This window comes from Urocitellus parryii, chromosome 13 (assembly GCF_045843805.1).
Source record: "Urocitellus parryii isolate mUroPar1 chromosome 13, mUroPar1.hap1, whole genome shotgun sequence".
Taxonomy (NCBI): domain Eukaryota; kingdom Metazoa; phylum Chordata; class Mammalia; order Rodentia; family Sciuridae; genus Urocitellus; species Urocitellus parryii.
In genome coordinates, this window is record NC_135543.1 from 46937910 (window position 1) to 46952504 (window position 14595).

At 46.7% G+C, this 14595-nt stretch overlaps 1 protein-coding gene across 1 annotated transcript in view; it reads right to left on the reverse strand.

Annotated features, from left to right (window-relative positions):
* Positions 1-7516: 7516 nt before the first annotated feature.
* Positions 7517-14595, reverse strand: part of Cables1 (Cdk5 and Abl enzyme substrate 1) — a 104788-nt gene continuing 97709 nt past the window's right edge. The window contains exons 8-10 of the mRNA XM_026388063.2: positions 13270-13376; positions 11640-11847; positions 7517-8819 (exon numbers count right to left, since the gene is read on the reverse strand). Coding sequence (XP_026243848.2) covers positions 8679-8819; positions 11640-11847; positions 13270-13376 — 456 coding nt within the window. The 3' untranslated portion in view covers positions 7517-8678. The remainder of the gene's footprint in view (positions 8820-11639; positions 11848-13269; positions 13377-14595) is intronic.

The window sequence follows — 14595 nt, forward strand, 5'->3', positions numbered from 1 at the left end:
TGGATGGCTTGGTGAGGCCAGACCGCTCTGGAATGAGAGCTCTGCAAACCCTTCAGGACAAAGTAATGTCTCCCCAAAACGGTGGCCCCCAATGTCTAACTGACCAGATGGCTGTGGAAAACACCCATCCCCCAAAGTGATGGGGAATTGTAGGGACTTCCCAAACCCAGTGGCCAAAGGACTTTCTGTTCAACTGAAACCACGGGATGTTGGGTGCGCTTATATCCAGTGGGTGTGTGTGGGAATGTAGGATCCCGAGGTGTCCTGGAAAGGAAAAGGGACTGTGTGGCTGTTGGGGAACAGATTGCCCTCAGTGGGGCCAGCCAGCAGGACAGGTGGCAGCCAAGGTCCAGAGGGAGCTTTGAGGAAGGACCTGGGGATGGGAGATCCCAGATGTGAAGCAGAGGTGCCAAGAGGCAGGAAAGGGGGAGCTTGGGGGTAAGCTAGGCTCTGGGTTGACAGAGAAGGGTGGCCTGGAAAGCTTGTGACAAAGGCAGCTTAAAAGGCAGGATAGTGGGGCTGGGATTGTGGCTCAGTGATAAAGTGCTCGCCTAGCATGTGTGAGGCCCTGGGTTCGATCCTCAGCACCACATAAAAAAAATATATGAATAAAATAAAGGTATTGTGCCCAACTACAACTAAAAAATAAAATATTAAATAAACAAATAAATGAAATAAAGATATTATGTCCAGTTACACCTAAAAAAATAAATATTAAAAAAAAATTTTAAAAAGGCAGGATAGTGAGAAAAGTGACCTCATTGCAGAGACCAGGAGTATGGAGTGTCCTGGGGTGGGGGGTAAGGGGTGGGTGAAGCAAGACCCTTCTGAGTGCAGAAGGGTGGGGCTGGAGGTGGTCTGGGGAGGAGAGAATACAGAACAACCTAGGCCTACAGAGAGTCACCGCAGGGATGGCATGGGCCCAGTAAAAGGGACAGGTAGCAACTCATCCAGAAGAGCTTGTTTGGATTTGAGGACCTGTTCTTAGACTTGTGAGGCACCTTGACCCTGTTGTCTGTGATTTTGTCCTGAGGCTGGATAGCTGGACCAGGGCATTTCTCATCTGTGGTGGACAACAGTGAACCATGTAGCAGGGTCTTACCAGTGACAAGGTGGCACCATGGCTCTTCGCAGACCGCACCAGGTTCCTCAGGGTGAGCAGTGAGGGACTGACTGGTAGCATTTTTAGCCTGGGCTCTGATGTAGACCTAATGAGGGTGGCCGTTTGGTGTCAGGCCCTGCTCAGATACAGTTGTAGGGCAGTGTTGGCCAGCAGGCTCCCTCTCTGGGATGCTCTGCCCCAGAGTGAGAGGATCTAGGCTCAGTGGGAGACACAGAGAAGGCCAGGCCATCTGCCAACGCTGCATCAATGAGCCCAGAGTCACCTGCTGACCCTCCACATGGGGAGGAGAATAGAGGACGAGAACCCAGCTGTCACTGAGGGGAAAGGCCACTTGTCAGGGCAGGTGTCCATGGGAGCTTGACTCAGCCAAGGTTGTAACTGACTGTTCATCATGGAGGAGAAATCCTCGATGCCCGGGGGCCTCATAATCACCCCCATGGAGTTCTTAGTTCCTCAAGTTAGCACCTAGCGGTCATTTGTGTTAAAGGCAACATCAAAGCACCCAGTGTCCATAATACATTGGTCCTCAAATGTGGGATCCACCTAGTTAAAAGGATCACTGTGCCTCTTCAGGGACATCACCTGTGTTCCCAGGACTGCAAACACGGCCTCTGTTTGCCCAAGCAGTTGTGCCCAAGCAATGGGGACAAGAAAGGAACAGAATCCAAATGAGTCCTCCTTTGGTTCTAGAGGTCTTATGGTCCGCCATTGTGTTATCCCATAAAAATGTGTGTGTGTCTGTGCGCATGCGTGAGTGTGCCTGTATGTGCACACGTACGTGGACTAACTCGGTTCAGGGGAGGGAGTAATAATTGTTTCCATTTACTGAAGCCAACTCGGTGCTGGGCCCTCGTTTGATCTTTCCAGAACCCTCCTGATGGGAGGTCTGCTCAGTGGCTTGTTAAGACTGGCAGGCCCATGTGAATCTTAGGAACTTTCCAACCTCCTACGCCTGCCTCACCTGGGTCAGTAGCTTCTGGGCTCCCTCGGGGGCCCCTGCTGAGAACCGTTTTTTCTTTTCCAGGCCTTTCTGTTTTTGACTGCACTCTTCCCCCCCAAAATATCCATCCTCTAGGCTTCCCTTGAAAATGGCTGTCACTCTCCCTAATTCACACATGAAAGGGGAGGGGAACATAGGCTATCCCATTTGCGTCTTTTCTTTTTTTTTAATTTGGTCAATAAAAATGAGATTTGGTTTCATGGGAGATAGCAGCTGCCTTAGGAAAAAATGGTTATCTGGCTTCTATTCTTGTACAACAGTATGCAGTGTTCATAAGGGACTTCTCGATGTGCCTCAAAGGGGTCCTTTTTCTAGAAATAAGGGTTTTAAAAAAATAATTGATAGTGAGAGGTTCTGGCAGAACATGCCATCCATCCTCTGCTTTGGACCACTGGGTTTTCTTTTTGGTTGTCTTTTATGATCAGCTCCTGTTCCGAGGCCCCTCATGGGGACTCACGAGAACTCCAAAGTCTGGCAGGGGCAACTTTAGCTGATGGGCAGGGGCCCAGGTGGGCTGCTCAGAGGTCAGTTTCACTGAAGCCAAGCTTCCTTGGGTCCTTTCCTTTCCCTTTCCTTCCCTTTCTCATGGGATCCTCTTGACCTCTCCCATCCATTCTTGATGCTTTCTCAGGACTTTCCTGAGAAATGCTTGGAAGTATAGACCCCCCCCCCATTGCCTGTGTTTCCTGTCAACTGGGGGAATCAAGCAGGCAAGCAGGAACTGATGGCATGTGTGATGGGGTAACTGGAGTGATTGCAGAGAAGGAAGGGATGGGGAGACCGAGACTATCCGGGTTTCATGGTTGGGGTGGGACCTGGGCTGTGGACGTACACCCGGACCCATTCTCCTGCTTTCCAATTTCTGATCAGTGTCTCTCCCTCCAGAATCTAACCAGAACCTGAAGGTGTGAGGGAAGCTAGTTACTGTGGTCTGCAGTAAAGAACAGATTCAGAGTTGCAAGGAGAACATTTTGTCCAATGGGGTCATTGTTTTGTGATGGTTTATCTGACATAACCAGCCATTTTGGAGAATTCTGTGTGCCAGGCACTGTGGTTGGTGTCTGGGGAGATGGCAGTGAACACCAGTCCTGCCCTGCTGAGCCCTGTGGTCTTGAGTAGCAGTAAGTGACGGTGGAGGTGCCTCTCAGCCTCTGTTAAGTAGAGGTGAACTAGAGTCCACCTGTGACATCGGGAGGCTGCAGCATGAGTGGTATTGACAGCTCAAAAATCTCTATCATTCTTGGGGCTGCATTGTGAGATGTGTCCTTCGATGACTGCCTGCTTGCCCAGGTATGGTTGGCTCAGCATTAGAGAAAAACACATTTATACTCAATACAGTGACTGAGGGGACAAGAGACAAGGAATATGCAGAGCAGTCGGGCAAAGAGAATTTGTGTTAATTATAACACACGGTGCAAGATCATGCATGTACAATAAAACAGTGGGTGTGATGTTGGTGGACAAGAACATTGGCCACTTCACTGTGATCTGTTTACTCCCCCTAAACCTTTAGTTCACTTGTTAGAGAAGTACATTCCCAAATACCCCATGTTTGACTAGAGGCCCAGATGCGTGCCCCGCAGCAGACACGGAGGCCACTCATACCTAACAGCATGATGCTATGGAGTTAGTGGCTTCAGATCCCTTCTCCTCTCAGTGTGTCAAAGGGCTGGTGGTTGCTGGGTGGGGTCAGGATGAGGCCCTTCTCACCTGAAAGGCTAGCAGTGCAGCAGGCCCAGGGGGACAACTGACTTCAGCCTGCCTCTGGCCTTCCACCTTCTTTGCATTTCTTTTTGGACCTAAGCTGAGGCAGGGTGGCCCATTGCAATGGGACCTGGGTTTGGATCTTGCTTTTGTCACTTGCTGTACGATGCTGGGCACGTCAGGTGATGTCTCAGAGCCTCAATTCCCTCATGTATGAAACAGGGAGCAGGATACCTAGATTTAGAGCTTGTTCCAGGGTTATATAAGACATTCTTTAAGTGCCCAGCACAGGCCTGGGTGTGGTGTCCTTGGTGAATCCTCCCCTCCTCCCCAACACCAGTGCCCAGTGTCCAAAGGCTTATCTGTCCACCACAGTATCCGTCTCTGGCGTCTTACCAATCTCCTGGTGCCTTGGTAAGTAGTTTCCAAATGCATTTCCACTAGTCCTCTGAACATGAACTTAAGTTGTCAGCTCTGGCTTCTTGATTTTCTCTTGTGGGACCAAACATTTGCTCTAACTTACCCTAGCTAATTACCTGGATGCCAGGCTGATTCCCAACCCTGCTGCTTTGACCCTCCCCTAGCACTTTTGAGTTTTTGCATTATTTGGCTCCCTCTGGTAGAACTAGAAGCCCATAGAACCCAATATAAGATACATTTAATAAACATTAAGTGAACTTCGATGAATGTAGTAACAAACCGGAGACCTGCTCACCCAGGGTGTCCCTAAGGTCACAGCTCTACAGCTCTTAGCCATTGTGTAGGGGTCATGGTGCCTTCAGTTGCCCCAACCCGCCATTGAAACTTCCCATCCCTGGGCCAAGGAGAGCCAGGCACACAGGATGACCCAATACTGGCTGAGGCGATAAGGCTATTGGAATCCAGTTGCCTGCTTGGGACCTGTGTATTCACTGTGGCTGAGTCTAGTTTGTATCTTTCTGGTCTTTTGCATCCAGAGATTATCTGATGAGGCAGCTAGGTAAACTGAGTTAGAACTACAGGGTGACAACTTCTTTGGGGTTTAAAACCATTGGCATTTCTTCTGTATCTTTATCTAAGGCCAACACTATACAGAACAAGTTGTATCTTTTAAGAAGATAATTCTGTCCTGGGCTTATATGGAGGACCAATGCTTTTCAGACTTCAGTGTATACAAATCACCCAGGGATGTAAAGATGCAGATCCAGCAATCTTAACACGCCCCTAGGTGATGCACATGCTGCTGGCTCTTGGCCCACCCTGAGCAGAGAGGTGGGTGGAGGGAGGTGGGGTATAGGGAAGCAGGGTACTCTCAGGCATGTTTGTGGTGTAACCAGCCCTACACTTGCACATTTTCTGAAGGACCTAGTTAGTAATTTGAATGGTCCTGTATGGGGTGGGGCCTTGCTGGGGTATTCTCATTCTGGATGGGCCCTGTATTGTGGCCATGTGTGGTTACTTTTGGCTTTTAAAAAAAAAATGTCAGTTATTCCTTGCAGGTACATTTTGGAAAACTGCTTTTTAAGCTGGTATTTTTAAAAAGTGACTCCAGATCTGTACCTCTGGCCCTCAGTACTCCCCTACCTGGACCTGCTGTGACCTGGCTAGTGTTTTCCTTAACCAGACTGTCCCAGGGAGGTGACTTCAAGCTGCTCTTGGGAAGCTCCCCCTATCGACTCCTGGCTTTGATGAACTCAGTTCCTTTGCTGGGTGGATGGCACCAGAACTTTCTAGTAAATTTGAGTAACTGGTTCAATTCTATTTTGTTTGCAGCTTGCAAGAGGCAGGAAGGTTTCAGTTCTCCAGTTATCTGAGGCAGTCAGGGCTGGGGAGGGCAGAGGGCCTGCTGTTCAGCACTGAACAGGAAATGTCTGAGGGAGAGATAAAGAATTCGGTAGCAAGAGCATGAAACAGTTTTATTTGCTGTTGTGGGATGACGGGTCAGGAAAGAATAACAAGAAGGGGAAGGAACCTCGACCCCCTCCCCTGCCCCCCATCACTAAGGTAGGGCACATGGTACAGAGTGATCTGTGTGGAGTAAGTGACCTCCCCTAGCCAAACCTGCTGGCTGATGACAACAGAAAAATCCTGCAAGGGGAATTTCTGATCAGAAAGAAAAAGCCCAGGAAAACAAACTGTTTGCCTTTCGTATGGATTTCCTGTTTTAACATGGGTTTTATTTAAGAGGAGAAAGGAGGGAGAGTGGGGATGTCTGTGTCCCTGGGTTGGCTGAGGCTCAGGCCTTCAGGCAGGTATGGCAGAGGACAGGGACTTGACCCAGCCCAGGTGGGTACCACCTTTCTGCTTATTTGATTCCCATCTGCTCCCCAACAGCCAGGGCTGACTAGAGGAGCCCAGGCCAGCTCTGGGGGAACCCACTCAGGCAGAACCTGCTAGTGTTTTAACTGAGGAGTGTTTGGCTGGGGTGAGCTTCCCCATGGATATCTGTGAATGGAGAGAACCAGAGAGGCTTCAGGGAGGTCTTGAGAGGGAGCAGGACTTGGAAATGTCCAGGACTGCACTGTGATAGAGGTCAAAGGCAGAACTTTAGAATCTTCTAGAACTGGTCTGAGTGACTTTCTTGCCTCACAGGTTCACGTATCCTCTTTGATCTTTGCCGAAGCTCAAGGCTTTGCACTGAGTCACAGGGGCAGCTCTGCGAGTGACCTAAGTCCTTCCCCCTCCTTCTCTTCCTTTGCCGCCAGAAAGCTGGTGGGGACAGGAGAAAATGCCTTCATTCTCATGAAGACGCCCCTCCCTTCCAAATCAAAACAAAACTCTCCCCTCCACATATCCACAGAATAGAACTTAAAATTCAAAACTAATCTTTAAAAGAGAAATGGACCAATAACTTTCCAAGTCCATCTCATAAACACTAAAAAACCAAATCACCCCAAAGCCAAGAATATTAGTCTGGACTATTTCATGACACAAAGTCTCAGGCTGCCCTCCCATGTCTGTCATTAGTGTCTCCCTGGGTCATTTTTAGAGGTTCTTCTCAGAACGGCTCTCCACCTATAGCCACTGTCCACACACCTGAGCCAGGCGTCTCATCAGAGCAGTACAAGGTGACAGACACCAGGAAGTTGAAAGGCATTTTGTAGTTTAGGAGATGGAGATGCTTTGAACACTCTGAGCTTCTCAATTTGCTTTATTGATAATATATGCACCTTAAATACTAGTTGATTTAGCTTTCAACTAGTAGACCACGTTCATTATATCCCTACTTCAAAATCACCGATTTACAACTGATTCTGGCCAAGGAAACTTGTTAGCAAAATATTAGGATTGAACTCAGTCAAACCTAAGACTGATTTAGAAGCCAAGTATTATTCCCTGTTCTCACCAGCTGCTGCTTGATTGCCCTTGCCCCATCCTGTAGGAACCAGGCATGGTGGGGCCCACCTATAGTCCCAGCTACTCAGGAGGCTGAGACAGGAGGATCCCTTGAGCCCAGGAGTTTGAGACCAGCCTGGGAAACAGAAGAAAAAAAAAAAGTCCATCTTGTAGGGCTGTAGGATTCTTCTGAGCTCTGCTAACAAAAGCCATATACCTCACTACCCACATCCCACTTTCTCTGGGTGATATCGGTTGATCCAGGTCTGCGACCCCACCACAGCCTGTGTGTGATGGAGGCCGAGGAATTTACCACGGAGAGGGCCAAGGTGACTGGTGAGACCTTCGTCTCTACACATACACATACATCTATATATAAAACAAAATATTTTAATTCTTTTTACATGGCTACAAACTTTCTTCAGCCAGGTGACACCTGTCTTGTGGCTACAAGGTGACCATGCAGTGACATGAGTCAGCACAGGTCATGCCCGAGCATCAGGACAAGTCGCGATTAAAATTCTGCACTGAGAGCTAAGGATTCATGGCAACAAGAGCCACCGTCTCCTGAATCAACTCAACCACGGCTCAAAATGCAGTCTGTCCCAGTGCAAAAGCCACAAAACACGTCATACGTCTTACCCCTATACTGGATTTTTATAAAACACATATTTAGCACAATCAATGTGCTTATTATGCACTCTAACATAGAGCACAGGAACGAGACCGATGGAGCACAACCCCCGCCATCTCCACAGTGGCAAAGTGTGCAGACCAGACAGGTGCCCGCAGTGGGATGGCAGGAAGGTAGAGCCACACTCCACACCTTTCTGCGACTCCTCCAACACTGAGAACTTAGTCTTTGTCCGAATGTGGCAGGAGCAGTCACAAAAACAATGTCATTTCCTAAGGGCAGAAGATGCCAACCTGGAACCGAGGGATTCTTAACCAGAAATCACCCAGAAATCGTTGCCCCAAGTCAGCTCTGCAGAGGGTGGCACTGACTTTGGGGGCTGAGGGCTGACGCAGGACCTCTGACACTTGCACACTCACATCCACATGCCCCCGGAGGAAAGTGCACTTCCAATGGCTGATACAAAAATAGATTGGCACGCTCTTTTGACACAGGGAGGGTAGAAAAGTTTTCCTTCAGTTCTGCAAATCTGCTTCCCTCGTCTGCTCTAGCACTCCGTGCTCAGAGTTGGAACGGGTCTGGAGCGAAGGCCCAGGGTCACGCTGGCAAGGTGTGCATGCCTGGCAGGAAGCCCCTTGGAGGCAGCTGAGTTCTTGCTAGGTAGGGGCCTTTGCTGTCCTCAGCATGAATCTTCTTTTCACTTGCTTGTGTAATGAATGGCTCACACTCTTCTAGGCCAGCCAGACTGAAGACTCCGTGAAGTTTCCAGTACTGCTTCTCTGCGAAAACTATGACGAGGATAAGAAGCTTGGTACTTTTGAGTTTTATTTTTTGCATTTCCAGTAGTGAACTCTGCTCCACGGCGCTCAGAGGAATGGTCCTTCACCCTGCTGGGCCCTGTGCTAGGAGTTCTGGATCAGGCGTCTGTAGTGTGGCATGACTTCGTGCTCTGGTAAATGGAGTGCAAATTCTAAGGCCACTAACACTGGGAATTCAAAGGCAATCAGTTCTCGCCTATTGAGCCGGAACTTCTCTTCCAGTTTCTGCAATAAAATTAAGACATTTTAGTTTTAAAATTAAAATCTAAGGGGTTTTCTTCCAAGTGCAATTTCCCTATCCATCAGCTAGTGAGTGCTTACAGAGAAACTTACAAGTCTGTTTTTTGTTGCTTTCAGAATACCTGAGACTGGGTCACTATAAATACCAGTTCTGGAGGCTGGGAAGTACAAAGTCAGGTGGTCACACCTGTTGAGGGCCTTGTACTGCTTCAATTCCTGATGGAAAGTAGAAGGGTGAGCAGGTACATGCAAATGAGGGACAGCCTTGCTTTAGCATGAGCTACTCTTGTGGTAAGTAATCTAGTTCTAAGAAGAACAATTCCCAAGAGAAAGGCATGAATAATAATAATAATTATTATTATTTAGTTGTTAATAGACCTTTATTTTATTTATATGTGGTGCTGAGAATCGAACCCAGTGCCTCACACATGCCAGGCAAGTGTGCTATTGCTGAGCCCCAGCCCAGGCATGAATTCTTAACACCGTCACCTCTCAACACTCTTGAGATGGGGAAAAATTTTCAACATGAGGTTCAGACGGGGCAAACCATATTCAAACCACACACCTATTACAAGCAAGGCTCTGGAAGAAGAAGGGGAGCTATGGACGGCACTTCCTGCCATTAGTTCCGGTGGCCTGTGGTCTGCCAGGAGGCTCACATAGGTCCCATCACTTCATTTAATCTTAAGACTCTCACAAGGTTGGTATTGCACTGATCTCCATTTTACGGGCTCCAAGAGGTCAATCACTTGTCCAAGGGTGGCAGACTGCAGTGCTGAGAAGCAAACCGACATGAGACTCCAGCACCACCCTGTTACATCTAAGTTATTCAGGTCTAGAAGTAAAACTAAAACGGAGCCCATCACCTACAACAATAATAACCACACCTAAGTTCTGAATGCGGGGAGATGATTATTTGCAATTCATTCTTTTCATCTTACCCACAGGGCCTCAAGTCCTGGTGAGGCTGCCCTACTTTCAATGTCACGTATGTGAGCTGTGGCTCCCTGCCTGTCCACCCAACTGCAGGGGGATGGCATTAGAAATGGAGAAGAAATCTCACCAGTAGAGCTGTTGTTGCTTGCACTCAGATTATAACTGAGATGGGCTTTTTTTCTTTTTTTTAAAATTTAGTTATACATGGCAGTAGAATCCATTTTGACATAATTATAAAAGCATGGAATATACTTAATTCAGTCCCCCATACCTTACTTTTTCCTCCTCTTTATTGATCTCTCTGCTGACTTAGGTTTATTGCTAATGCAAATAGCTTTTTAAACCATTACTGATATATTCTGCACTAATACTATCAGCATTTGCTGTGTGGCATATTATTTAACTATGATGTGAACAGTATCATAATTTTTATTAATATTTCTCAAGATTCATTAGTTCAACAAAAATATATACACAGGTATAGAGTAGTTCCACTTTATCCATGGGGGATATGTTCTAAGCCTCCCTAAAGATGTCTGAAACCACACATTATACCTAACCCTATAGATTATTATTATTATTTTTTTACTATATATACACACCTATGGAAAAGTTGAATTTATAAATTAGGTGCAGTAAGATATTAACAATAATAACTGTTGGTAAAATAGAGTAATCACACTATAGTGAAAGTTATGTGAATGTGATCTTAATTATTTATGGTCCTGTACTCATTCTTCTTGTGGTGTGAATTGATATAATGCCTCTGTGATGAGATGAAGACCAGTGATGAAGGCATTGGGATGCGTTAGGCTACTAGGGGTCATGTCAACACAAGTACTGTGACACTGGGAGAGTCAACCTGGCAAATCAGATGGCAAAGTGACTGATGGGCAGTAGCATATGCCACGTGGGTATCCTGGACAAAGAGATGACCCATGTCCCAGGACACAGTGGGACAGAGTGAGATTTCATCACGATACTCAGAAGCGTGCAGAATTTAAAACAAATTGCTAATTTCTGAAATTTTCCATGTAGTATTTCTGGACTGGCTGACTGTAGATGGGCAAGTACCTACCTCAGCTCTTTTCCTTTCCCTTTGCTTCTCAACTAAAAATGGTGTTCCCTAGCATGGCCTCCCATGGCTGTGGCATGCCTGCTGTCTGGACTGTATGCTTGTGTTTCTCACAAATCCATGGGTGCCCCATACCCCATACTAGGAGGTGAAGCCTCTAGGAGTAATTAGGCTCAGAGGAGATCTTAAGGGTAGAGGCCTTATGATGAGACCAGTGTCCTTACAAGAGAGACCAGAAAGCTTGCTCTATCTCTCCCTATGCAACTAAGGATACAGCAAGAAGACACCTGCAAGTAAGGAAGAGGGCCCTCATCAGGAATCAAAGCAGCTGGTACTTTGACCTTGGGCTTGCCAGTCTCCAGAACTACAAGACATAAGTTTCTGTGGTTTAGGAGATCAAGCCTACAGTATTTTGCTATGGTAGCCCAACCTAAGACACCCCTCCTCTTGGGAACTGTGAGTAATAAACCTATCTTTTCAATGGCATTTGTCTCCCGATCTGTTGGCTTTCCCGTTCCCCAAATTTCCTATTACTACACTGAATTTTAAAACAGGTATTCATGCATTCACCCTAGGAGATCAGTGTTTTCTTGCTTTGATGAGACTCTCCTTTAAAAGAAAAGACGATACTACCCAATGCTGGGAGCTCTTTGGTCTTGTCCAAATAGATCATCCCCCCATCCTAAGAGAGCCTAGTAGAAGGCATCTGACATTGCTTGTGGGAAGGTCAACTTCATGGCCCTTAGCTGTGTAGAAGTAAGTGTCCCCCGGCCACCAGGATGAAGGCTACTTACATCAATTAAATGCTTGACTTCATGCTTTTTGAGGTCACTTCCGATCTTGGCTGCTAACAGCACACAGGCTCCAGCACAGAGCTTCCGGTTCTGCTTGTTGAGCTTTCCCTTGAGGGCGAGCTTCTCAAAGTAGACGAAGGCCATGGCCACCGTGGGCTCCTCGAAGCCACAGTCCTCCTGGGCAAGTTTCCGCATCTCCCGTTTCAGACTAGACAAAGAGAGCAGGGGAGAATCTCACTAGAACCCAAGAGTTTCAGGGGACCCCCAAAGAGGAGGATGACTCCATCGGGAAAGCATCTTCTCTCTTTCATGCCCAGAGGGTGATGTGGGATGGGATTAGATCCCCAGAAGTGTGAAGGTGACATTATGTGTGGAAGAAGGCCACACAGTTGGGAGTCTGGACCCTCCCTGGTTGGTCTGGCTGCCCAGACCATGTTCACTTTTGCCCCAGATCCAGTGCCAAAAATCGCCACTTCCAGGAGGATGACAGACAGGCAGCAGGCCAGGCAGACAGAGGGGCCAGCAAGGGCGCCAACGAACATGACGTGGAACGTAGAAGGACCCCACTGAACACACGTGGATATCTGAGGGTCCCCTTGGAAACTAAGGGCGGAGCTATCCCGAGTCAAAGAGGGACACCATCTGGGGAACTGTGCTCATTCCAGGGATGATAATAGAAATAAATCAGGCACTTGGTCTCAACTCTGCCAAATATCAGTTATGTTCATTAACTAGGACAGAAAAGGAGTCAGCCTAAGAGCACATCAACCAGTGTCCTTGGGAAAGCTGCCCAGCAAACGGACAAAGTGTGAATACTTGATTTTTCTCAAAGTTTTTATGGGGGGGTTCTTTGGCTTGGAACATGCCAGAATCAAATCTTATCAGGATATACACTCGCATAAATACATACTGGCACATATTCCAACATGACATGGCTGTGTAGCCTAGCTTCTGTTACCATACACATGTATGCACAAACACCTGCAATCATGCTATCACGGCACACAGACACTAGTTAGCTCCTCTCTGGCCCAGCAGGGTCAGTCACCTTAACTATTTGGCTGACAGCCAGGGTCACCATAGGGTTGATCTAATCAACTACATGGGAAATACAGCTTGTCTTTTTTTTTTTTTTTTTTTTGGCTGCTTTGGTGACTACTTAAATACAGGTCCTAGCTATCATCTCTGGGAAAGTGATTTTAGATAAAGTTATCCCATTCCCTAAGATATTAACCCTTTTCTCTTTGGCTTTGCATATACTTGAGAAACCAGAGAACTGAATGTCACCCATTCTGTTTTTCAAAATATACGTCTCACTGAGCTGGCACACTGCATGCACATAGCCTGAAATGTTTCTTTCACTGAATGAAGGTCCTTCCAGATCTGTGTCAATCATAGGTCTGGAGCTTGGCCTTCTGTCCTGGCTCTCTGGACTCTCCCACCACATCCAGGCACGAGTCAGCCAGCTGTAAGACTTTTTTTTTTTTTTCTTCCTTAACTGAATGTGACCATGCTTCATTCCTCAAAGAACAGAAAAAACCATCATAGAAAGCATGAGCTTAATGCGGGCTGGAAGAGAGGCTAGAAGGGCAAGTTCAAGGTGAGTTAAGGTAACATAAGTTTCCCGTACCTCCTTATTTTGCTGAGTGTCAGCTTAATATGAGGAAACTTCTCCTTGAAGGTCTCGTTCATGTCCTTCTTGAGATCTGAGGGCTTCACATAGTCAATTACTGTGGTCTGTAACAGATAAAGCAACACAGGTCACTCATTAAGTAAGGGTCCTGTGAACTAATGATGTGCAAGTCACAGCCAACTTACAACTCCAAAAATGTGATGCAATGAGGAAACTCAGATTAGAGCCACAATTAGGGTCTCTGCTGAATCCAGGAGGGACAGTGGCTTTCTGGAAGCTTATGGAAAGGAAATCAATCACCTCATCCTACTTAGAGTCATCTTTAAAAAAAAAAAAAACTAGCCTGTAGACCATCAGGAGGGAGGGAGGGGAGTCTTTCTTTACTGCATTTCAACCTATGGTTCACACAGTGCGGTGCTTAAAGGCACCAGGTTTGAACTTGCACAGATCTGGGTTCAATCCGCAGCAGACCATTCATCAGTTGCAGGTTTTGGAAGATGTATTTAATCATCCTATCTCAAGTGGCACGTCTGTAAAATGAAAACAATAACTGTACCTACTTTACATGGCCATTGGAGAACTGTGTGAGAAGTCAAGAGCTCTTGGCATACAGCAAGCACAATAAATGCTAGTTACTGTTTTTTAAATGTATTAAATTGACTAGGGCATTACAGTTATAAAAATAGTGGGGTTCATTTTTGACATTCATAAATGCATAAACTGTATTTTAAAAATTAGAAAATGTACAAAACTTACCATTTTAACCATTTTTAGGTGTAAAGTCTAGTGGCTTTAAGTACATTTCACATTGTTAAGCACCCATCGACTCCCTCCACCTCCAGAACCTTTTCATCTTCTGAAAAGGGCAGCTCTGTACCCATCAAACTCTAATTCCCCATCTACTCCCTCCAGCCCTGGCAACCATCACCCCACCATTTTTCTCTGTGCATCTGCCTCATGTAAGTGGAATTATGTATTTCCCTTCACGTCTTCAAGGTTCATCTGCACTGCAGCATGTGTCCGAATTTCCTTTCTTTTAAAGAGGCTGAATGACATTCCATTGTATGTATATAATGGTAGCTATTATTAACAGTCCCTTGAAACTTGAGTTCCTCCCCGCTCTCTAAATTCTATTCATCCCTGAAGACTGGCTCCTTTGAGCGCTTTCTGAATATTCTAGTCTTCCTTGTTCCTCCGTGCCCTGCACAGTTAACTGTCAATTAAACAGTCTTTTGCTGGGCTCCCTGGTTAGTCTCATCCTTCCTTCACTGTATGCCTGCCAAGGGCTGGCTCCCTTCTGGCTGACTGTATGGCAAGAATCTT